Source organism: Anarrhichthys ocellatus, unplaced genomic scaffold (genome assembly GCF_004355925.1).
Source record: "Anarrhichthys ocellatus isolate YVR2014 unplaced genomic scaffold, GSC_Weel_1.0 scaffold5, whole genome shotgun sequence".
NCBI classification, from domain to species: domain Eukaryota; kingdom Metazoa; phylum Chordata; class Actinopteri; order Perciformes; family Anarhichadidae; genus Anarrhichthys; species Anarrhichthys ocellatus.
Genome location: NW_022280035.1, coordinates 11,313,623 through 11,336,758, shown reverse-complemented (window position 1 = coordinate 11,336,758; position 23,136 = coordinate 11,313,623). Strand labels below are relative to the sequence as shown.

Here is a 23,136-nt window from a genome sequence, read left to right as displayed (position 1 = left end):
GTCGAAAAAAGTCATATTATAGTATCTCGAAAAAAGTCATAGTATAGCATGTCGAAAAAGGTCATAGTATAGTATGTTGAAAAAAGTCACAGTATAGTATGTTGAAAAAAGTCATAGTATAGTATGTTGAAAAAGGTCATAGTATAGTATGTCGAAAAAGGTCATAGTATAGTATGTTGAAAAAAGTCATAGTATAGTATGTCGAATGAAGTCATAAAAAGTATATAGTATGTCTAAAAAAGTCATAGTATAGTATGTTGAAAAAGTCAAGTTAGTTATAAAAGTCACAGAAAATTGTCATAGTATAGTAAGTCCAAAAATAATCGTAGTATAGCAATATAAAATGTGATTTTGACCCCATAATGACCGCTCACCTGGATCTCTGGGCCTGAGGCGCTCTTCTTAGAGGGCCGGTAGCCATAGTACTCCTCCTGACGCTTCAAAAACTTGCGGAAATGATCCTGGATCAGGAAGGTGGAGTAGAATTTCCCCACAGTCACCTCATCATCTGTAATCAGACAAGTCACAGTGCTGTCAGGGTGAAAAACAGTGGATTATTTTGTAAAGGTGCAATTTAAGTATTTCTATTTATCTTGAAAGACTCACCTCCAATAGGCGGGATGACCTGGTCTAACAGTTTCATACTTGTGCGTTTCCAGATTGATTTTATAATGGCTCTCAGCTCCTCGTTGGCCTGCTCAAAGTTACCTGTTTAGAACAATGTACATTACTTGTACATCAAGTTGAAGTCACAGATATACAATTTTAAATGCTCTGTACCTTCTGTTTTGATCTTGAGTGCAGTCCTGACGAGAGCAAACAGGGTGGCATTAAAGGTGACGGTGCCATCGCTGTTGAGAGGCATGTTCATGCCAATCAAGCGCTGTGGACAGGAAGCTGCTTTTTAAAATTGATACTAGTCTACCCACCCAATCGTTTTAAACAGTGCATCTTTTAAAATAAATTAATACCATGCTTTATCATTCATATTTGACATTCATTATTTTCTTTCCTTTTAATGTAATTCAAGCATACGTATGGTTGACCTTGTATTTTTCATTTGTAAATTGTACTTTCACAAATGCAAATGATCTGCATCTAAACCAAATCAGTGTAGTATGCCATAACAAATATCTTTACAAATTTCATAGTGTAGTTTATCATAAAAATGTAAAAATAAATGTCATAGTATTCCATAATATAGTCATAAAATCTAAACCAATCTAATACAGCCTAATCGTTTCTAAAATATTCAAAATGACATTGTAAGACCTGTACACTATTAATAGTTTTCATTGGGATATTAAATATGTTATGGTCTCACTTTTTGTGTAGTGTGTGTCTCTTTATACTATTATAGTACAATGTCCATTTACAATGATTTTATTGTATTGTTAATGTTTTCAATCAACATACATAAGACCCTTCTAACAGCCTGTCTGATGAGTTGTATATATAATTGCACCACATGGTCCTTGACACTGTTTATGACTGTACTGTATGTACCTTGCATGCAGCACGATGAGGACAGAACTTGCCAAAGCCCAGTGGAGGCTGGAGACGTCGCAACAGCGTCACCACGTCCAGATGCTTAATTCTCCCCCTGTTAAATCAGAAAAAATTTAGGGGTCATTTTAAGGGGCACCAATTAGAATCTGGCCTATTTATTGTGTTGACTGAGCATAAATAAATGAAGGGTCAAGTTTCACTAGTGTTCAGGCTTACGTGGCTTCAGGGTCATATTCAGCCCAGATCTTCTTAAACTCATCCAGATGGTGTGGACCAAGAAGAGACCAATCACGGGTTAGGTAGTCAAAGTTGTCCATGATGACAGCTACAAACAGGTTGAGGATCTGAGGTAGGTAAGAAAAAAAGACACTTATTCACACAGTTTTAAACTGTCTGGGCAAAGAAGGTATTTTTTTATTAAAAAAATATAACAACATATAACAACAGATACTAATGAAGCTTAAAGATAAATGTTGCTGCTCACCAGGAAGGCACAGAGACAGTAGAAGCTGAGGAAGTAGAAGACAGCGAAGTTGGACCCGCAGGTGAACTCCTCACCTGGCAGGAAGTCAGACTTGGGGTCACACTTCTTCCCATACATTGAAGCCATCATGACTTCCTGCCAAGCCTCTCCAGTAGCACACCTGGGTGTTTAAACCAAAGTGAGATTCTGGCTCAGTTTATGACCTTGCAGCCAATGGGCTTTCAACCAACAATGCTCGCTTGAAGACTCACCGGAATAACATCAGAACCGCCTGAGGGAATGTCTGGAAGTTGTTGTTGCGGTTGATTTGGGTGCCATCAACTAAGGATACCTTTCCAAAGATCTGAAGGGTTGTTTGAAATCCCAGCCGAAAATTGGTGACGAATACAGAAACTTGTCTTCGTGGCATTTATTCAAAAACACATTAACAATCTAAAGAGGTTGAAATGTTTCTATACAGAAAATAAAAATGGAAGACTTGAGTACCTGCATCCCGATGACAGCGTAGATAAAGAAGAGCATTATGATGAGCAAAGCTACGTGAGGAAGAGCCTGTAAGACACAAACACAAACAGTTTGGTCATTCATTTTTATTTCCACTTTCAACATGTTTTTTAACAATACTTTTTAATATGAGTGTGACTGACCTGGAAGGATTTAATGAAGGTCCACAGCAGGTTACGGATGCCCTCCGAACGGTTCAGCAGCTTGACCAGACGCATGACACGGAAGAGTCGGAAGAACGTGATGGAAACTGAGGCATTTTCAGACGCCTACAGACACAAAGACCGGAGGATTTGAGGAAAAGAAAACTTGAAAAGAGAAAAACATTGCTGGTTAAGTTTAGGCTTACCGCAATTGCTTGCATAGGATTTGTTTCCTGCACAAAGTAGATGAAAAGATGAAATACTGTAGTTACATGAGTTATGTTTGATAGAAGTTGTGATATCATTATTAAGAGGTACATAGCAGACATAGCACTGACTTGTTAAACATTGTTAAGGTTTGATTTACAATCACAAATCAGGGTTAATATTAGAGAGCAATCTTTCCACCTTTGATGAGTTACAAAGCCTCCAGGTCTTAGTTGCTGAAGACCAGAAAAACAACTACAATTTCTATCTCATGCGAAATAAACTCTATACAAACTTCATTGTCAAAATATTAAAGCTGCAGTGTGGAACTTTTGTCTTGCCCTTATAGTAGTAAGAGTAATTACCATATGGGAGAGACCAGCGACAGAGCAGGAGCTAGGAGTATGCTGGAAGCTATGGTTTTTTTAAGAAGCGCCGAAGAAAAGTTTCTGGAGTGGAAGCTCCAGATAAAAAATTAATTTGTTTCAAGAGGAAGAATTAAAGTTAAAAAAGAAATTGCACAGGAAGATTCGAAGAGAACGCTCCTGTGGGTGGGGAAGATGCGGCAAGTTCACTTACAGGCAATCGTGCGTCAGTGTGGGAAAGTTGCCACAGACACAAGACACCACAACTCCAGTATACTGCGATATACGGAGAGCTTTCCCTGGTAAAAGTCCTGTACAGTCAATCCAGCCATTATTAATACTTGCTGGGCTGATATAGTCAATGTTGAGCCCTTATAGTATTATAAGGGCATATCAAACGCCTTTAGGTCTTATCTTACGTTTGCACTGGTTCACCAGAAGTATGAGCCACACAGGGTCCAGTAGTACTAAAGTTTAGTAGAGAACATAGTGGAGTGCTCACACAGCAAGGCTCATGCAGCAGTGCAGTGCAGTGAAGATCAGATATTTACAGCACAGCCATGGAGACAGTACAGTCCTCCACTGGCAGCCAGGGCACTCTGTGGAGGATAGACAGATGAGGAGTGAGGTGCGTGGAGGACAGAGAATTGAGAGGGAATATAAGCAAAAGAAGAAGAGAAAGGGGGGATGGGAGATAAAGAGGAAAATAGGAGAAGATGTGAAACTAGACAAAGAAAACAGAAATTACTAAAAGCTTGTGTTTGTGGATGGAAAAGGTGAGGACAATGCAGTGAGAGAAACAGTGACTGGCAAGAAAAAACACTGGGTTTGTGTAGCATAACCCCATGAAATACCACTAAAACACTTTACTGATATGGTGCTCTTTTTCATTTTAAGTGCTCAGACAACACACAAACATCAAATCACATAAAATATTGTAATGGATAATTGTGGGAATAATGGAAAGTTTGGTGGCTGTGTAATGGAAATGGCGATTCGCACAAGGCACTGAGGAGGTTGGGAGAAAGGGAGCTGGGGTGGGAATGGCCAACGAAAGTACTGACCACGTTCGGTGAGCTAGTTCTGCTGGCAACAATCAGCTGTTGGGCAAAGTTTATATGCTTCTGCGTCAGAGCATTGAATAAATACATTTAGTCGATTCAAATCTAATCACACTATTGACTGGAAATGTCTCATTAAGACAAAACCAAGGACTTTCATACACAACACCTGCAATGTGAATCTGAAATCAGTGGAATTCATTGGAATCGATAAGACGTATAAAAGTTCTATCATACTCACATCGACTTCGCTAAGGATGACATCAACGACACTACCGATGACAATGACGAAGTCAAAGACGTTCCAGGGGTCTCCAAAGTAGCCCTGCACACACAGATACAGCATAAAGTGTGACACAGTAGGACATTGGATTGGGTGGATAATCATCTGAGTGTGAGGCTGTTACCCTCGCTTTGAAGGCCATGAGCTTGAGAATCATCTCCAGAGTGAAGAGCACGGTGAAGATCACGTTCAGGGTGTCTGACACCTTGGTCACATGGTCGGACTGGTTGCAGTGCTGTTTACAGTGGAATAAAAATATTAATCTCAACAACACTAACTATTAATCTGATGTAGTTTTAGTACAAAATGTAGTTTTATTGAAGATAATTGCACAAAACTTGAAGGAAATTTACAAAATGTACCGGCTTAAAGCCCATCAGTTTTTTCTCTAAAGCATTAATTATTTGACTGGACAAATAATATAAGAGTTTAAAAAAGACATCTTGTGGCATTTCTCATGTCAGAGGCAGAAGATCCTTGAGCATGTTGCCGGTTTCTACCACAAACAATTGGTTTTATTGTTTTCTGATTATCCGTTCATCTTCCTGTTGCCACCACCTCCAGCCCTTTGGTACATGCTGAACATCGTTTTGGTGAGTACCATGTTATCTTAAGCAATGGAAATGATGGCAAAACCTAATAAATAAGATCAAAATTGTCTTACAATTTAATTAGCATTTAATAAAGAATTAATCATGTCCATAATGAAACTTTAACAACTGGATCTCACCCTCTCAGTGTATTGTCTGGTCCCTTTTTACCATCGTTACATACAAAAATTGTTGGTGTTTCTGTGCAAACACACCTAATCCTGCCCAATATTAGTCTGGGACTTTGCTGGAAATCCATTTACAGTATATGCCCCGTATTTTGAATACAGGTTCAAAATTTTTCTCATTAATTAAATGATAAATGTTTTTAGGTTGCAGCACGATCTTAATTTACATACCTGCATCCCCAGACACAAGGTGTTGAGCATAATTAGGAAGAACATGAGGTATTCAAAGTAGCAGGAGGTGACAATGTACCAGACTCTGTACTGGTTAGGGTTTTTGGGGATGTAGCATCTCAGAGGTCGAGCTTTCAGGGCGTACTGCACACATTGGCGCTGAAGTGGAGGCAGAAGGTGGGTTATAAGAAAAGAATATTCGACACAACATTTTTTAGATTTCACTGGAAATGATTGGTGTCTTAGTGTACCTGGTTCTTGTCCAGCTCGCAGTCCTTGTACTCCTGCTCGCCCTGCTCCTGGAAAGTGACAATGACGAAGCCCACAAAGATGTTCATCATGAAGAAGGCAATGAGGATGATGTAGACGATGAAGAAGATGGACACATCTACGCGATTGTTGAAGACAGGACCCATGTCTTCTTCGTCTGAATCAATGGCTCTGTACAACAGTCTGGAAACAAATGGAGTGATGTTGAGAGACGAGGGAACATTTTCAAGACAAAGATCAAAGATCAGAAATACCAGAAGGCTAATTTTTATATATGGAATTAATTATTCAGTGGATTCAAAAATATATATATTGCCTTTATTACCATCTCTGGCTCCAGGAAATGGAATAACTTCCAACTAAATACCCACATAATAAGATATTCTGTCATCTAACACAATCAAACAGATGTGATAGAAAAATGGCAATTTAGCAAATGAAAATGTATGCTGTGCTTACTTTGGCCAGCCCTCAAATGTGGAAACAGTGAAGAGAGCCAGCATGCCAGAGAACACATTGTCAAAGTTGAAGTCATTGTTGAGCCATTCTCTCTTAGCCAACACTGTGTCTTGTAGGGAATTCTCCATGTGCTTCACAAAGAGTCCCCTGAAAGCAGACACAGAGAACGGTGACTCTAAAATAGCATTGCGGTTTTGATAGATGTGATCTACGATGTGTGAAAGATGTTTGCCTTACTGGCATTCCTCTCCTGTCATTTTCAACGAGTCTGTGCAGCTGTAGAATTTACCCTAGCAGGGAAAGGATTAGGGACACATTTAATACATAAGCAGCAAGGCATCTATAGTTATAGTAGATTCATCGGGAAATAGGACCTTAACAGTATTATAATACTTTTAATGTCAACATCATCTTTTTACAAATTACCTTGAAGAGCTGCACTCCGATACAGGCAAACATGAAATTTATCAGCATGGTGACCATGACGATGTTGCCGATGGTTTTGATGGCCACAAACACACATTGGACCACATGCTGTCATAAAAGAAAAACAATGACCACTTAATACTGTGAATACATGTACTAGTACAATTTTGAGGTATTGTACTTTACTTGTATTTCCATTGTAAGATACTTTATATTACCACTCAACCACATACAACAGAATCAAATATTGTACTTTTTAGACTCTTTTAATAACTATAGCAAGTTTTCAGATTAATATTTAACATAAACACATTTTATTAGCCTATAAAATACAAGGCATTGCTAAAGATACCAGTGGTTTGTATATTTGCTTGTGAACATTCACAAAAAGCAGTGTCTTGCTGGGCCTCTGTCATTTGATGCTTTAACTAAAGTAATATTTTGAATGCAGAACTTTTACTCGTGATTGAGTATTTTTTATAGTGTTGTATTGACTGTATTGTATTATTAAGTACAGGATCTGGTTACTTCTTCTACCACTGGAAACATATAGATTTCCCCAGGGGGAATTACTGTATTCATGCATGTGTTGTACCTTTAACCCTTTGGCTCTATTGATGGCCCTGAGAGGCCTCAGCACCCTCAGCACCCTGAGAATCTTCACCACAGAGATGGCACTGGATCTGCATACAGCACATGACAAAAACAAAATCTTAAAATGTGCATGTGGCACATATCTATCTAATAGGGCAATCTCAAAATGTTTACTCACTCCATCCCCATAGAAAGTAGAGAGACTCCAACCACAATCAGATCCAGGATGTTGAAGGAGTTACGGCAGAAGGAGCCCTCGTGCATGAATGCTCCATATACTGTCATCTGTCATTCAGATACATACAGTAACACCCAGGACATTGCACCAAACATACTTGTGTTTAAGCTTTTCATTTAGTCAGAAGAACTCGTGTTGCATTGAATGTCAAATAGAACTGTGAAAAGTAGTTGATTAATCAATCGGTCAATTGACAGAACATTAATCTGATTCCTTTTAATTGACTGATTATCGATAATGAAAGTAAATCTATTTTCAGCTCTAATGTTGACAATTGTTGTTTATTTCCAGCAGTGGGGCTTTAAATACTATCATTGTTAATTAAGTAGCTTCCCAGTGATTCCTGTGAAACATGTAAGGCCTTCAAAGAAACCTGCCTCATCCTGGTCCGACATGTTTCACCCCCACATAAAACAATTTCATTATTATGAAGTAAGATTCTAGTGACCTGTTATACATAGAATGCTGTTTCAGAGGCTTTTGCCTTTGCCAAGTATAACATTAGAGATTTAATTGTTTAGTTTTCTGTAATTTCTGGAACAAAATGCTCAAATTCAAACACAGAATATCAGAAAAAATGCATCATCAGCTTCAGAAGAAAACTATCTATATGTGTTATCTGGTATCTTGACTTCAAAGAACCACATCGGTCAACACAAATAGGGCAGAACATAAAAAAAATACAGCACATTACCTTCAGTACTATCTCAATGGTGAACACAGTTGTGAAGACAATGTCAGCATAGGCCAATATCTGGAGGAAAAGCACAAAGGTTTGCTGTCAAATGTTGTCCTTCTTTCAATCGATAATGCTCTGAGTAGTGGTAGACCCGGTTGTTACCTTGTTTCTGTAGGACTTGGGATCGATGGGGTCCTCAGCTGCCAGGGAGATGGAGGAGAGCAGGATGAACAGAAGGATTAAGTTGGTGAAGGAGGAGGCATTGATGATCTTGTAGCACAGTTTACGAAACCTGGATACCAACAAATATGCAAAGACATACAGTCATCAGTGAGTTCAATCAATTCACTGTTGGGTTTTCATGGTACAGCATGAGAAAACTCAGAAATATAACCACTGTTATTCTCAGGTTGGTATGGCTGGTTCCTACTTGTTCTGAGGGCTAAAAATGAAAAAGGAGCTGGCTTCAGGCAATGGAACGGCTTCTTCCTTCAGCTGCAGGTCGGCCATCGGTCGGGGCCGAGGGCTGATGGGGATTTCGGGCTCTACCTCCTCGTCATCACCTACCATGTGGAAGGAAATAGACTCAAATTTCTACAGTGCAATGACAAATTAACTTTAAAACTGGTTGGTAGTAGTTGTGTTGCAGCATTACAGAAGAAAATAAAAAGCAAAAATCAAGCAAATTAAACCAATATTGTTGAAAAAAGGGGAAATCTCTCTATATTCAATCATGTTATAGACCTTAGATGGTAGTCACAGGAGTAGTGTGAAAAGAGCCTAACTTTAGACTCTGCTATAAACTCGACTGAGTCTAATAATAATAATGAAGGGTTACTATACTTATACTGTAGCCAGGATAGCAGCACTGGTAAACAGCCAGTGTAATGAATATCAATTACTGCGATCAGTGACCACCTCCTGCCACAACTACATCACTGAGAAATGTGAGAGGACGAAGAGTTTGAGTAGAGGTTTAGACATTTATTACCTGGGAAGTCGTCAGGTGGGAAAGGATCTTTCACTTCATTGACATTGGACTCAAACTCGTCAACTTTGAGCTGAAAAAACAAATAAACATGTATTATAGCAACTTATGCTCCTGATTAATATATAATTACCGACAGTAAATATGTGATATGATACCAGAAATAACACTAACCTTGGCTGTTGTGGGCATGATCTCCATCTTGGCTCTCTGCTCTGCCAGTTTCTTTGCTATCCTCTCCCTGTCCTCATCAGTCTTCTCAGGCATTTTGGACCTGGAGGGTAATAAAAAGAGGGAACATAGTAAAGTCTAGCTGTGAGAAGACGGAGCAAATCCTCGCACTTATGTTATGTATTCTGTTTCTCACCTTAGTAACTTTCTTCTCAACTTCTCCTCCGCCTTTTCTTTCTGAGCTGAAGTCAGACTCTCAGCCTCTGCCAGGTTGTCGACGGCGATGGCCAAGAAGACATTGAGGAGGATATCTGATCGCACTAAACTCAGGAGAATAAACACCTTTTTTATTTTTATTATTGCGAAGTATCCAAGTTTTAGCCACTTTTCTTCTAGCCCTACCATGAGATTGACTTGAGATTTTGAGTGAAACAACTCAACAACTATTGCATTGATTGCTATTAAATCGTGTTCACACATTCATGTCATCAGGATAGAACTCCGATGTCTATTGTGTTTAGTGCCAATTAGTAAATGTTAGCAAACTAAGCCAGTCGCATGCCTGTAGATTACAAGATTACACTGTGAGTGTATGTGAAGGATACAGTTTCCACACACAAAGAGGATGATAAAGAAGATGGCGACCAGGATGCCAGGAAATTCAGGCCCTCCATAGGCCATAATGCCATTGTTCATTATGGTGGTCCAGTCCTCTCCTGTAAGGATCTGAGAGACAGCCATGTGTTAAAAAACAGACGGTGATTCATTATCGTCAGGTATGAAAGGATGATGTAGATGCTACCACTGTTAATGAAAGTAATGATACCCTATGGATCATCAAAATCAGGCAAGAAAGGTTTAACAAAATCAAAGCTGACATTGCTGGGAGTTTAAAGCAGACCATCTATGAATCAGTGTCAAGCTTCACCTGAAAAACACTGATGAGGGCCTGAGGGAAGTTGTCAAAGTTACTGCGTCTGGGTCTGTGGTCGGTAAAGTTGAATTTCCCCCCAAACACCTGCATTCCCAGCAGGGAGAAAATGACGATGAAGAGGAAGAGAAGTAGGAGCAGGGAGGCAATGGAGCGTACAGAGTTGAGGAGAGAAGCCACAAAATTACTCAAAGAGGTCCAATACCTGCAAAACAGTGAGAAGGAGAGAGGTGTGAAATTACATTGACTCACACTTAATGCAACACGATCCTTTGAGGGGACATGACTTACTTTGTTACTTTAAGGATCCTCAGCAGCCGGATACACCTTAGTACAGAGAAACCCAAGGGAGCCACGGCTCCTGCAGAGAACATGATCATCTCCAGGATACCGCAGAGCACCACAAAGAAGTCAAAGCGGTTAAATAGGGACATGAAATATGCTCTTGGACCCAGAGCATACATCTTCACAAACATCTCTACGATGAACAGCACCAGCAGTATTCGACTGGCCACATCTGATGAGATAAGAGGGGAAGGGGAGATGAATGGATGGAGCTGGGAGTGATATCATTTTATTTAAAATTAAATATTTAAATACTATTTTATTCACCAACCTTGTAGAGACGTGAGCGAGTCAGGCTGGTGGTGGTGTTCTGTTGCTATGGTCAGGGTGTTGAGGAAGACGAGAAACATCACTAGCCAGTAAAAGCTCTTAGTTTTCACATACAGCAGACACTTCATCCTGAAGAAACGGTTCCAGCGACGGGCCAGGCGACTAAACACAAGAATAACCCTGGCTTACTGTGTCGAGTCACGTGAATATTGTATGTAAACATTGATACAATTACATAACTGCAGACTCACTAGTAGTAGACAATTTGGCCCTTGCCTTCCAGGTCATACAGGCTGTCTGTATCAGGGTCGCTGGTTAAAGGCAGGAATCCTGACAAGAGAAGAACAAATATGATTTAGTATCTCTACAAGGGATTGGTCCTGACGTGGATTGTAGTGCTGACCTTTGCCCTCTCGGTCAGCATCCAGGACTTCAGCGTGAGTGATCCACTCCATGTAGCCATGCACGTCTTCATCCAGTTGCTGACACTCTCGCAACTTCTGGAACTCTCCACGTGACCTGGCCTTCTCTCGCTCTTTGGTAAATTCTCTGAGTGGAAAGACAAAGAAAAGCATAAAAGCATTAGTGGTTATTTTTTTGCTTGTTCACGCAAAAAGGCAAGATTTAGACATTAGAAAGGATAGAAGATTATAATTGTCTTACCCACTGAGCACACCCAGAACCAAATTAAGCACGAAGAAGGAACCCAGCAGAATGAGGGGCACGAAGTAGACCCAGGGCCATTCATTTCCCATGGCATCATTAACCTGAAAGACAACTCTTTGTCAGCCACAAACAATGAATTCTGTTAGGTATACTTTACACAACATATACCTAAAATGTAGACAGATGTAAAGGTTTTGGTGGCAAGAGCACAAACACTGAAAATAAAAAAACAACCGAGAAGATGTTCAAGCAGTCACTGACCCAGTAGAGAACTTTGGTCCATCCCTCCATGGTGATACATTGGTAGACTGTAAGCATGGCAAAGCCAATGTTATCAAAGTGGGTGATGCCATTGTTGGGACCCTCCCAGCCTGGCCGACACTCAGAGCCGTTGATCATGCAGCGGCGTCCGTTACCAGCCTGAGCACATGGTGCAGGCAGCTCGCCTTCTGCTGTGGAATAGAGGTCTGTGGGCAAAAGAGACGAGATACATTTATTTAAATGGAGTTTCGGGGGAATTATAGCTGGTAATATAGTATCAGGTATGACTATAAATAACAAAATAAAAGCTCAAATGAAGCAACGTCACGATTGTGCCCTTTACACTTACTTGTGCCAGTGTAATAGCAGGTTTTATGCATTTTGCACTTGAATAGCTCCAGTCCCATGATGGCATAGATGGTGACCAGTAAAAAGACGAGAAGGGCAATGTGCAGCAGAGGCAGCATGGCTTTAAGGATGGAGTTCATCACCACCTGCAGGCCTGAATGTGAACAGTAAAACCATTACAACAGAACAACATCTCAGCACTGTTTCCAGGAAGCTTTCTTCACATAAAATGTATTTCCACATTAATCACACAGTGTTACATGGACACAAGGTGTTTCTGCAGCATTTTTGGATTACAGAAGAGGCTCTTACTGGGGACTCCAGAGACGAGACGTAAGGGTCGCAGCACTCTGAAGGCTCTCAGTGCCTTCATGTCAAACCCCCCGCCCTTCTCCTTTGGCACACCTGCTATCTTATTGATGGTATCCAAGGCAAAGGTGAAGAGACTGTAGGAAATATTACACAACCATAAGTGTCCAACCCCTCCTCAATACAATATTCCAGTTCAGATGTGACTGTAAGATATAAAATGTTTAACAAAATGTCAATGGCAGTTTCATAGATGTGGTTTAACGCTGTGGTAGAGATATCCACATGCAGCTTGGAGCTCATCTTACCCCATGAAGACGATGACAAAGTCCAATATGTTCCAACAGTTACGTAAATAGGCGCCTTCGTGGAACACAAGCCCATACGCCACTATCTTCAGAAAGCACTCTAACGTGAATATGATCAGGAAGATGTACTCCAAACTCTCCTGCAGCGAGACAAACACATGCCTGGAAATTACATTATATAAAGCTCACACCTTATAGGTTCAATTCTCAAGTAACGAGTGATTGGAGTAAGTTACAACTTTGGCATTGAAGCACCGGCTACGGGGAATAGCAGTAGATGTTGTTGGTAATAGAATAACTCATTAGCTTTAGTAGCCTCATGGCTAATTGTGATTAGCTATGAGGCTACTGTTTAATGCAGATTAAACATGACCTCAATAGGTTTAAACAGATCGATGGCCCATGTGTCACATTATGATTACTGAAACCAGCCACAATTCACAAGCTTTGTCTGACAGTTTAAGACAAAGCAAACTCTTGGCGGATATTTTAAATGTTTAGTTCAGAGGTGGTAAACAGATAAATATCACATCTATGGAATAAAATCACCTGTTTGCAAATCAGGCCTTTATCATCAGTGCTGATATTTTCAGAGACAAACAGCAGACAGACACAGGGCTGAGTATGGGTTTCCTCAGTGGTGACTGCCACTGACAACAAATGAATGAAGACGATGGAACGCACACAAGAGGAACTAACATAACTGCAACGTCAGGGTAGTATTATTTTGCTACCAAAGCACTCCATCACACATATTTGCTTACAATTGTCCTCATTAGATCCACACTACTTCTTTTGCTCGTCATTGCTGACGTAAATACAAATGTTGGAGAAGATGAGAACAGTACCATAGAGCCTCCAGGGAATCCTGCCACAACTTCATTCATCATCAAAGTTCCGTTGAAGTACAGCGTAATATAAATTATATATGATATGCTGTTTGTTTCCCTTTGATCCTTTTAAACAAATCAGGTCAATCGTTTTTGGCTGAATCATCCAACAGCAGTCCCCCAAGCCCTAATCGATTAGAATATCCAAGGCCAACCTTGCATACATTAACAATACTACATACATGTATTGACTAACTCAAGAAATGGAGAGGAGGAACAAGCAGAGCAGCGCTTCTACATTGTAGTGTATCAATGTTACGAGCCATCATATTTAGTACATGAGTGTACAGTAAATGTGGTTACATGACGCACCATTTGTGGACTCTCCTGTAGCCACTTGCGTCACGGAGTGACACTGCCAGTGCCGACATACTTCTAACAGCAAAAAGGGGGGTTAAGTTGACCAGCTCCTGTTACATCGTTCACCTCTGAGGAATGGCTCAGTAAGAAGTAAGAAGGATTTGGTGGAAGGCTGGTGAGTGGGCCAAAGTAAAGATATTAAAGAAATGGGGTCAGTTTCAGGTTCAGATATCTGATGACTTAATGAATTTAGCTGTCAATCAGTTGGATATCAACCTAGTGATGTGTGGAGTTTATTGACTGGAGGGAGGAAAGCTAGTGATTGCTGGCTATGGACGCTATATGGTGATTTGAGCTTCAGGCAACACCTCTCAAGACAGCGATCCGCATATAACGTCAGCTCATGGAGCCTCCTCAATATCATAACACCAGTGTCAATACAACCTCAAATATCTAGACATTGGCAATTTGTGTACACTGTGCAAGAGCAAACATATTTCCTTTGCTCAGTTAAACACACAGACATTTGGATCATCCCTGGGTGGTATTTGTTCAGCCACCTTTAATACACTACCCACATCCTCACAGCATGGATAGTTGTCTCTCCTTTAACATGAGAGACTTTGTGAATCTCCCGCCATCTAGAGAGTCAGGAAACCCTTAGGCTTCTTCATTTGTTTTGACAGAATACATAAAAAATATTTCTTGAATTATTATGTTTAGCAAAAAAGGTCATCCACTCAGATGCAACAATCCTAGTTTTAAAGGCATGTACGTTTCAACCAGTTTGGCGGCATTTCAATTAACAAATTCATAAAAACAGACATCACAAGCCATTTCTGAACTTAACATTTTCATATTCTGTAAATGTAACCATGCAGGTGAAAACATAATCACACATATCAAAATCCCACATATTGGTACTTAATTATCATGGGTTAGGGTTATTGACTTTTGTCTTCTTTCATAGCCCATTTCTGAGTTGGATGATAAACTAACAGCACAGTTGTTAGATGACATGTTTCTCTGCAGACACAGATGGGATTCCAAATTAAGAACTGCGTTGTGTCTAATGTGGCTTGGCACTCAGATCAGTGACCAGCTGAAACTCTTATATATTTAGTGCCTGGCTCAAAGCAGTCATATGAATGTGTTAAACACAGCTGCACAGTCATCCACTAGTCATGGTAAAATACTGGAGACCATGAGTGAAATATTTTGTTTCTTTTGCATATCTGAAAAGCCACAGCTCCTCCTTTAGAGTACTGAGTCATACGTCAAAGAAAGGGTTTGTGTTCACACTCATACTCACCAAGTTTATGTTGGTGTTATTGCTGTCTTCTTCAGGCATGGGCAGGAACACAGCCAAAGCAATACAGTTTGCAAAGATGGTCAATAAGATGATGATCTCAAAGGTTCTGGATGAGGAAACTCAGGATCATAACAACAACACACGAGGAGGACTGGTAAACTCCCGGTTACCACGAAAAGGAACTTTAACAAAGGGATACAATTTGCTTGGAGTAATATAATTGATGATGATAATATTTGAGTTAATTGTGTACATGTCCAGTAACGGATGGGTAAGAAACACTGTTAGAATATAAATTGTAAATTTCATGTTTTGTGATTTAATGTAACAAATCAAATAAATCAAACTCTGATTATATTAATAAGTGCCTCTAAATGCCGCCTGAAACATCATCTCTGTTCTAGCCCATTGCTTAGCCACAGTACATGTAACTTTGTCTGCTGTGCTGCTTCATTCTTGTCCATAGAGGGCTCTCTCAGAGAATTCCCCTGCCAGGTCAGCATCATGTCTCCCTGTGATGCCGCAGGACAGCTGCACAGCCCAAGAATATGATCACACCATTTAAACACAGACTACTCATCAGAAATAATGCAGTATGGTCATTCTACATTCTATAATGGATATTCATTTATCCTAAAATCTGTGAGCATTTATATACTTTTTAAAAGTACAATTAGAAGGATTTAAGGGGTTCAGCCTATTCCTGTTATTAGGTTCTAAACATAACATCAATGCATTCTGTTACAGAATAACATACCAACGTGATTTAACTAACCCATGACCCGACTGAGGATTGGGAGACAATAAATATTTACACAATCATCTCTGTTCTATTGTGACATTAGGGCAGTCACTAGATAGATATAATTAGTTCTTTCTATTTTGGATGTAAAATATGTATTATCCAGGAATGGACATCAGGCTAAAAGCAGGAAACCCCCTTTAGGGGCCCTAACATCACTCAGCAGTCTGCCTTGTCCTCAGGCTTCAAGCCTCACAGAGTGCCAGCACTTCAGAGCAGCTATTTGCACATTAAAAGTAGAATGTCAGCTATCAGGACACTAACAGGCGGCTTCATTAATTGTCTGCCAGATGTAAATAGATTGGCTTAAGAGGCTCTCCAGGTGAAAATACAAAGGCTACAAACCTCACTTTGATAGAGCTACCAAATACATAACCAACGTCTTAACATTTCAGGGATCGCCTTAACACAGTTCGATAGAGGCTTGGCTTGGGCATGCTTACCACAGGTGAACTACATGGCTGATAATTAACCTGTATCTCAGTGTTCTTAACCAGAGCCCTACATGTTGTTAAAACCTTGAGTATCATACATACTGTATACTCAGGGGTAAAATACTTCCAAGCCAATTTCTACTTCTTATTACAAACACAAAAGTCTGCGAGTTGTGTATAATGTAGGCAGGTGTGTGTATGTGAGATATAAAGGATACTTCCACTCCACAATGCTGGTACAGGCCTTACGGAAGGGATTTTTGAGGTTGAAGAGGAAGAGGGTTCTCGCAGGTCGAGGGTTTCCCCCTGTGGCCTGTAGCTTCTTCAGCTTCTCCTTCTGCTTTCTCTTCAGCTCCTCTTCATTCATAATAACCAGCTTGTCCTCTGCTTTGGCCGCCATCTTTACACCTCAACCGGTAAACGCTCCTAGTCCTGTAGAAGTGTGTCTTCTTACTGAATAATCCCAAACTGAGGCACTTTATATCTCCCGGTTGTGAAGGCCCCGGAGTTCCAGACCTGCCGATCCTGTGTGCGCTCCTCTGCCGCCTTCTCTCCCCTCTCCCCCTGACTCTGTCTCCCTTACGCAGAGCCACAGGCCTCTCCTCTTGGCTGAGGGTCTTTGACAGAAAAACCCCCTCGGCAGAGAAAAATAACAGGAGCCCAGAGTGGCTGGAGGAGCAGTTGGCCCTGCTGTAGTTTAAATTTAGACTGAACCACTGACAGGCCATGCTTGGGGATGGTTAGGGGGGTATGGGAGTGGAGGTGGGGGGGTGTAAGGTAGAAGATGGGAGTAGATGTGATCAGGGAGAGGTTGGGTCAGGGCAGCAGTGGCAGACTAGAGCACAAGAAGGGGACAGACACAGTTTAGGGGATTTGCGCAGTAGCAGAATATCACCATTAGCCCCCTGAACCTTCTCTCCTTTTCAAAACAGACTCAGCTGCTGGACACTGGTGTTGAACCCTAAACTGTCAGGAGAGGAAGAGAAAATACACATGGATATTTCTGCCTCACAATCTCAAACTATCAAACACTGTTTTTACATGTTGGATATTCTCTATCTGAATCCTTGGGGGGGAGGAGTCTGGTTGTATTTATACTAAACGGTTTGTATACTGCTTAAATAGGAGATGGTAAAGGCGTTCCAATGTAGGTCACAATATAGAAAATGCAGGCAAGATTGACATTTACTAATCAAAATGATGTTCAATGGTAAGCCTTACTTTAGACGTCTCGTTTTATAAATTTAAGATTAAAATGTGATCAAAAAAAGTGTCTATAGTTGGGTTGTTACCACGCGTGGCATATACCTTCATCATACACCTTGTTAAAAAACAACAAATAAGTGCTCAGAATCACTCATTTGTAAAACAGATTTTTGATGATCTGGGAACAAAATAACAGCTTCTAACTTTTTTGTTTGTGTATAGTCCATGTGTGCAAGCCCACTTATTGTGTACTCTGTCACCCCCTATTGTCAATCAGCAATAGCAGCGACTTCTGCCGCAAACATCCAGAGGAAGAGGGAGGGGGGGGGGTGAAAGCATTTATATATATATATTTTTATTTCACATCAAGCAGAATGTATAAATATGAGCAGTGACATAATCCAGTGAGACTGGAGCAATATACAACAACATAACACGGATACTAGTTATAGGAAACTATACTTACAATCAATCAATCAAAAACACTTCAATGATAATACAAACCGTGACAGACAAATACACTGCAGCAGTTCACATTGTGCATGAGAGGATGTGGGCCAGTTTGCTGTATTAAAAGGTCCCTAACAGGGAACTTCAGTAGTAGGATGCAACGGGGAATTCACTGACACATAATTATTCACTTGAGGGCAAAGAGGCATCCTGGTTCTGCCACACTTAACCGCATTATCAGCAGCTTTACTGATTTAGGACATTCTCCAGTAGGAGAGATTTGATTACACTGAGGATAGCTTTAGAGCTTTGTGAAATGCCCCGTTCTCCAGTTCTCTCTTTGCATGGGAAAGTATGTTCACGCAAAAACCTCACTGAACAAACCTTTTTCAATCAGTTTTCACATTTACATTCAAGATAAAATATTTAATTTATACTAACAACTAACACTATTAAAACTAATGAATTGGTAGACCTTACAATCTGTTATATTTCACAACTGTGAATTGCTGACATTTAGGATCCATGTTTTGCACTGGACTTTGTTGTCACACATTCACCCTCACAAGGAAAGAAACAGAAAAGGCACATATTGGGGCTCTTATATGTAGCAAGGTCAGAGCCTTAAAACAACGAACCCCAACATTTATAATCCATCAATTACTCTATTAATCCAAATGATACTCAATATACCCAAGTAACTATGCACAGCAATGGGAGACAAATAAATTACTAAAATGATTACTAGTGCTAAACTAGGAAATGTGCTATGCTTGACAATAGCATAGGTAGAGAACTCTTTCTACCCAAATAGACCATTCACATACACAAAGCATTTCTGTTCTGAGGTAACTTCATAAATTATGCTGCAAGAAAAAAAAACAGCTTAACAATATACCAAATCAGCAAGAAGCTAAAATGAAAAATGATAGAGGAATCTTAGAAACTAGTCAGTCTCGCTTAATTTACTAAATCAAGACATTCAAAATCTGTTGCATTGCAAATTGCTGAAATGATTGAGATGGTTTCAAGCAGTTAACAGTGCGCAACCATGCCATTTTTTTCACAACTGCAACTTTGCCTAAAATGTTACATATAATAAATAAAAAGCACCTGCTTGTTAGATCAGTATGTCTTCTTAGTGAGGAAATACTTATTGAGAGGGTGCCATACACAGCATTAACAAAAAGGTTAGTAGTAGTGCAGCTGGTGACAGTGTAATAGCGCTGAGCCCAGGTAAGTTATTCTAAACCTTCTTTGAGGTCAGCTGTGGGGTTTAACTAAGCATCTTGTGGCGGTCAAAAACTGTCTTGCGTTGTTCCTGGACCTGCTTTTTCCAGCGCTGCTGTGCTCCTTCAACCCGCTCCAGCACTGTGTTTCCTTTGGCCTGGGCACTGTCCACAGGAGGACGCATCTCCTGAACACACAAAAACAAAGAATAAATTAAAAAATTCAAGGATTTCACATTCAACTGATATAAAATAAAGACATATACTGTATGCAGTGTGCAAAACACAAATTTGATCCAGGGCTTGGGCGAGACCTCCCACGATTGCCACACGGTATTTCGCACACTGACGTGATTACACGTGTTATTTGTTAGAATGGTTACCTCAGAGTCCTCCTCATTGTGCAGTGGCTGGGTGTAGGCGTCATGTTTGCGAATAAGAGGATCAACCAGCAGCAGGAACAGCATGTAGAGCAGCAGCGCACCCACAACAGACAGGTAAATGATGATGGTTACCTGGGACGGACAGAATGGAAAACATTCAGAAATTGGTATATTTGGAGGTATATTTCAAAGTCACTAAAATCCCAAAGAAAGCTGGTGGTACCTTGATGGTGTTGCTACTTCGTTCCTCGTACTTGCACTCACACAACAGGCAGTAAGCTTCCACGTCATGGCCAGGCACCGGCATGGGCTCCACTACATGGAGGCAATTACTGTAAAACACATCAAAGTGTCGGGATGGACGGGCAACTCTTAATCGTGTTTCTCAATGACTGAACGACTAAATAAAAGCTTTCTCTTACCAATCCTTCTGAGTCACATTTCTGTTATATATGTGGCCAGTGAAGTTTCTGTATGGCGGGCAGATGCACTTGCAGCGAACATCCTCAAAGTTCTGTAATCATCAAAAGAATTGAGTGAAAGTGAGCACAAACTTGGCGAACCGCTTCCTAAAATGCCTCAGCTCACATGTCTTGTTTTCATGCTATGTTGTCTCCATAGCACTAGCCCTCTCTCTGCATTATTAACACAATTAGGTTAAAGAAAAAGTTAGTAATTCTTGCTTGAAAGGCAAGAATTCTGAATCAACATAGTTACATTAGAGTCAAATATATCCTTTAAAATGCTTCACTTTTCATCAAACCACTCATTATTTACAGAAACTTAAGAATTCAATGCAAACTTTACTTTTCATAGGAAACTCTGGTGCATTCATTTTGGCCTTGACTGCAAGCAAAAACAATGTTTTGATATTAATGACCCTCAATTTACATTAAAATGAATTGTTTGGATACACCGGGTACTCATACTCATATTCAATTTACCTCAGTTCATTTACTCTGACCACATTTCATATTCATGAATCAAAAATTTATAAGGAAGAAGCCAAACTATTATTATAAATGTCAAACAATACATTTCATCTATAGCTGAAACACCTGAAAACTTTACACGGTTACAGTGGTTATGTTGTGGGTTACAAGCTGAATACTTGTATCGGTCTCAAATTAAGTTTAATGGGAAAAAGACATTAATTAACATATAGCTAACGCTACATAAACAAACATAATTATTAATAATACGGTCCACAATAACACTGGTTTTATTCCACTCTCTCTCAATACTAATATTACAGATACACGTGCAGTTTAGTCTCCTTCACAAAGGGATTTTGCTTTAGGACAAATAAGTTAAGTGAAGGGGAAAAGGGACACACAACAGTTTATGGATGTTACTACTGAGGGTTTCTGAAAGCATCTGTCACGTGCGGAGCTGCATGATTTACCTTCGCCTGCACAACAACAAGAGCATCCAGCAACAACAAGGTCACCACTGCGGGTACAACAGATGTCCACGATAGTTTCCTTCCAGAGGACATGTTCCAACAGGAGACACGATTTGCTCGATGGTCTCAGAATGAGCTGCAGCGCTCTGTCAAAAACAAACGCAGCGTTAGCAGTTAGCTAGCAAGAAACACACGAGAGTTCACTGCAGATTCACTGAAGCTAAAGGCAACCTTAACTAGCAATACAGTTTACTTACGTTGTAATGGTAGCTGGAGTGTTTGTCGCTGCTATGCATTCAGGGTGTAGCTAATGCACCAGCCAGCTGTATTTATTTAGAAGAAAGAAATGTTGGACTTCCTTGTTCCGGGTTGTCGTCAGACGTCACGTGCGCCACGCAAGAAACATGCATCGACACTGACACCTACTGGACACAAATACAGAAATAGACTCTTTATAACTTGCATGTTATGTTACGTTGTACTCCACAACATTTCAGAGTTAAATATTGTACTCTAATAGAATATGATGGAGTGTTATTTACAGGGGCGTATAATGAGGGGAATATTGGAACTAACTACCCAGAGCCCCAACATGCATAGGGCTCTGAGAAAGTCTGCAATTAAAAGTTTTTCTGCAAATATAATTATAATTAGCAATAAACTTAGTCCTGTTGGGCCAAATCAATTGTTAGTCAAGAAAGTTTCCAAATACCTCTCCGCTATCTTGATCAGTTTTACTATTGTGCTTAGAAACATTACTGATGCATACAGTCAACTTGAAGCAGCAGCTGAAATCTTTAACACCTTGGACTGAGTTTTTATTTAACATGACTGTGTTAAGAGCAGTCAATCAGTTTGTTTAGGAGTACTTTAAACACTTAGTTTAGTATATTTTTGTGATGGTATTTCAGTGCTTTTCTGTTTTGAATGCAGGCCTTTTACTGGAGTATTTGTACATAGGGGTATTGCTTCTCTTTACTGCCTGTACTGTTTTTCTCTTCGGCAGACAGAAACACAACTCAAGTGATTGAGTATCTTGAGTAACAATCATCGTTTATCAGTCACATTTATGATGAGATAACATCAATATTCTGTATTATTCTAAACACACTACCATGGAATTTATGACTCAACAGAATGTTTTTCCATATCTTTCAGTCAAAATGCTTTTTTTCTTTTTTAAATGTCGAACCATGTCTCCCTGGTGAAATCTGAAATGTAAGCCACAGCTTCTTGACCCAATCAATACCTCTATTTCCTGGTAATCCTGCTTTCACGTCTCTCTGTAAGATACTCATACCTTTAATAAGCCATAGAAATCAATGCCTCACAAATTCAGCCTGAACCACTTGAGCTTGCGGTCACAGAGATCAATGGAGACCATGGTTATTTCTCTAATGAGCTATGACATCGGTGTGAACAGCACAACATGCATGTGCCGCTTGATTCAACCACTTAAAACAACTGCAATAGTTACTGATCTTTCATTCATTCAATCATGCTTGCATTTATTCATCTGTGTAATAATCACTGTGTGTCTTTGTAGCCATAATGCATGTAGTATAATAAACCAGCTCATAAACTCGCTTCAGTTTGGGACTTATGCAAGCCCTCTACTTGTATTTCGTTCTCTCAGTCCTGTCATTGTAAGCCACTTAGTTCCCTGTCTTCTCTGATGCATGGCTGCCCTTTACACCCTTAGGCCAATTACAGCATAAATGACAGTGACCAGAGCTCAGTGCCAGGTCTCATTATCGCTTCAGAGCTCTCATGAAGAAGAAAAAAGGTGATTCATTTCCTTTTTAGGTAGAGGTAACCAATTTCATTCATTTCAGAAAGAAAATAAATCTAGTAACCTTATGTCAAATACTTTATTATCTCAAAACAAAACTGTAATTGATGCAGACAGACACAAATGTTTTGACAAAGTTTGTGGGCAGGGACTGCGCACAGTCTG

General features: G+C 40.1%; 2 protein-coding genes across 2 annotated transcripts in view; both read right to left on the bottom strand.

Annotated features, from left to right (window-relative positions):
- cacna1sb (calcium channel, voltage-dependent, L type, alpha 1S subunit, b) overlaps positions 1–18,023 on the bottom strand; it is a 21,804-nt gene extending 3,781 nt beyond the window's left edge. Inside the window, exons 1-39 of the mRNA XM_031844579.1 lie at positions 16,725–18,023; positions 15,271–15,376; positions 12,769–12,908; positions 12,464–12,597; positions 12,153–12,305; positions 11,804–12,009; positions 11,540–11,643; positions 11,280–11,425; positions 11,128–11,206; positions 10,878–11,038; positions 10,553–10,778; positions 10,259–10,466; positions 9,936–10,056; positions 9,527–9,641; positions 9,334–9,433; positions 9,163–9,232; positions 8,602–8,734; positions 8,334–8,463; positions 8,187–8,246; positions 7,433–7,539; positions 7,256–7,343; positions 6,661–6,768; positions 6,472–6,524; positions 6,235–6,381; positions 5,757–5,958; positions 5,506–5,664; positions 4,681–4,791; positions 4,515–4,598; positions 3,764–3,811; positions 2,847–2,873; positions 2,641–2,766; positions 2,480–2,545; positions 2,245–2,336; positions 1,994–2,153; positions 1,726–1,853; positions 1,507–1,603; positions 781–883; positions 607–708; positions 375–508 (exon numbers count right to left, since the gene is read on the bottom strand). Coding sequence (XP_031700439.1) covers positions 375–508; positions 607–708; positions 781–883; positions 1,507–1,603; positions 1,726–1,853; positions 1,994–2,153; positions 2,245–2,336; positions 2,480–2,545; positions 2,641–2,766; positions 2,847–2,873; positions 3,764–3,811; positions 4,515–4,598; positions 4,681–4,791; positions 5,506–5,664; positions 5,757–5,958; positions 6,235–6,381; positions 6,472–6,524; positions 6,661–6,768; positions 7,256–7,343; positions 7,433–7,539; positions 8,187–8,246; positions 8,334–8,463; positions 8,602–8,734; positions 9,163–9,232; positions 9,334–9,433; positions 9,527–9,641; positions 9,936–10,056; positions 10,259–10,466; positions 10,553–10,778; positions 10,878–11,038; positions 11,128–11,206; positions 11,280–11,425; positions 11,540–11,643; positions 11,804–12,009; positions 12,153–12,305; positions 12,464–12,597; positions 12,769–12,908; positions 15,271–15,376; positions 16,725–16,906 — 4,716 coding nt within the window. The 5' untranslated portion in view covers positions 16,907–18,023. The remainder of the gene's footprint in view (positions 1–374; positions 509–606; positions 709–780; positions 884–1,506; positions 1,604–1,725; positions 1,854–1,993; positions 2,154–2,244; positions 2,337–2,479; positions 2,546–2,640; positions 2,767–2,846; positions 2,874–3,763; positions 3,812–4,514; positions 4,599–4,680; positions 4,792–5,505; positions 5,665–5,756; positions 5,959–6,234; positions 6,382–6,471; positions 6,525–6,660; positions 6,769–7,255; positions 7,344–7,432; positions 7,540–8,186; positions 8,247–8,333; positions 8,464–8,601; positions 8,735–9,162; positions 9,233–9,333; positions 9,434–9,526; positions 9,642–9,935; positions 10,057–10,258; positions 10,467–10,552; positions 10,779–10,877; positions 11,039–11,127; positions 11,207–11,279; positions 11,426–11,539; positions 11,644–11,803; positions 12,010–12,152; positions 12,306–12,463; positions 12,598–12,768; positions 12,909–15,270; positions 15,377–16,724) is intronic.
- A 27-nt stretch (positions 18,024–18,050) lies between these two features.
- On the bottom strand, positions 18,051–21,554 carry tmem9 (transmembrane protein 9). Its single transcript, XM_031845358.1, has 6 exons — positions 21,437–21,554; positions 21,180–21,325; positions 20,197–20,288; positions 19,998–20,106; positions 19,775–19,906; positions 18,051–19,579 (listed from the first exon to the last, which is right to left on the bottom strand). The coding sequence occupies exons 2-6, from the start codon at positions 21,270–21,272 to the stop codon at positions 19,439–19,441; spliced, it is 567 nt and encodes a 188-aa protein (XP_031701218.1). The 5' UTR covers positions 21,273–21,325; positions 21,437–21,554; the 3' UTR covers positions 18,051–19,438.
- Positions 21,555–23,136: the final 1,582 nt, after the last annotated feature.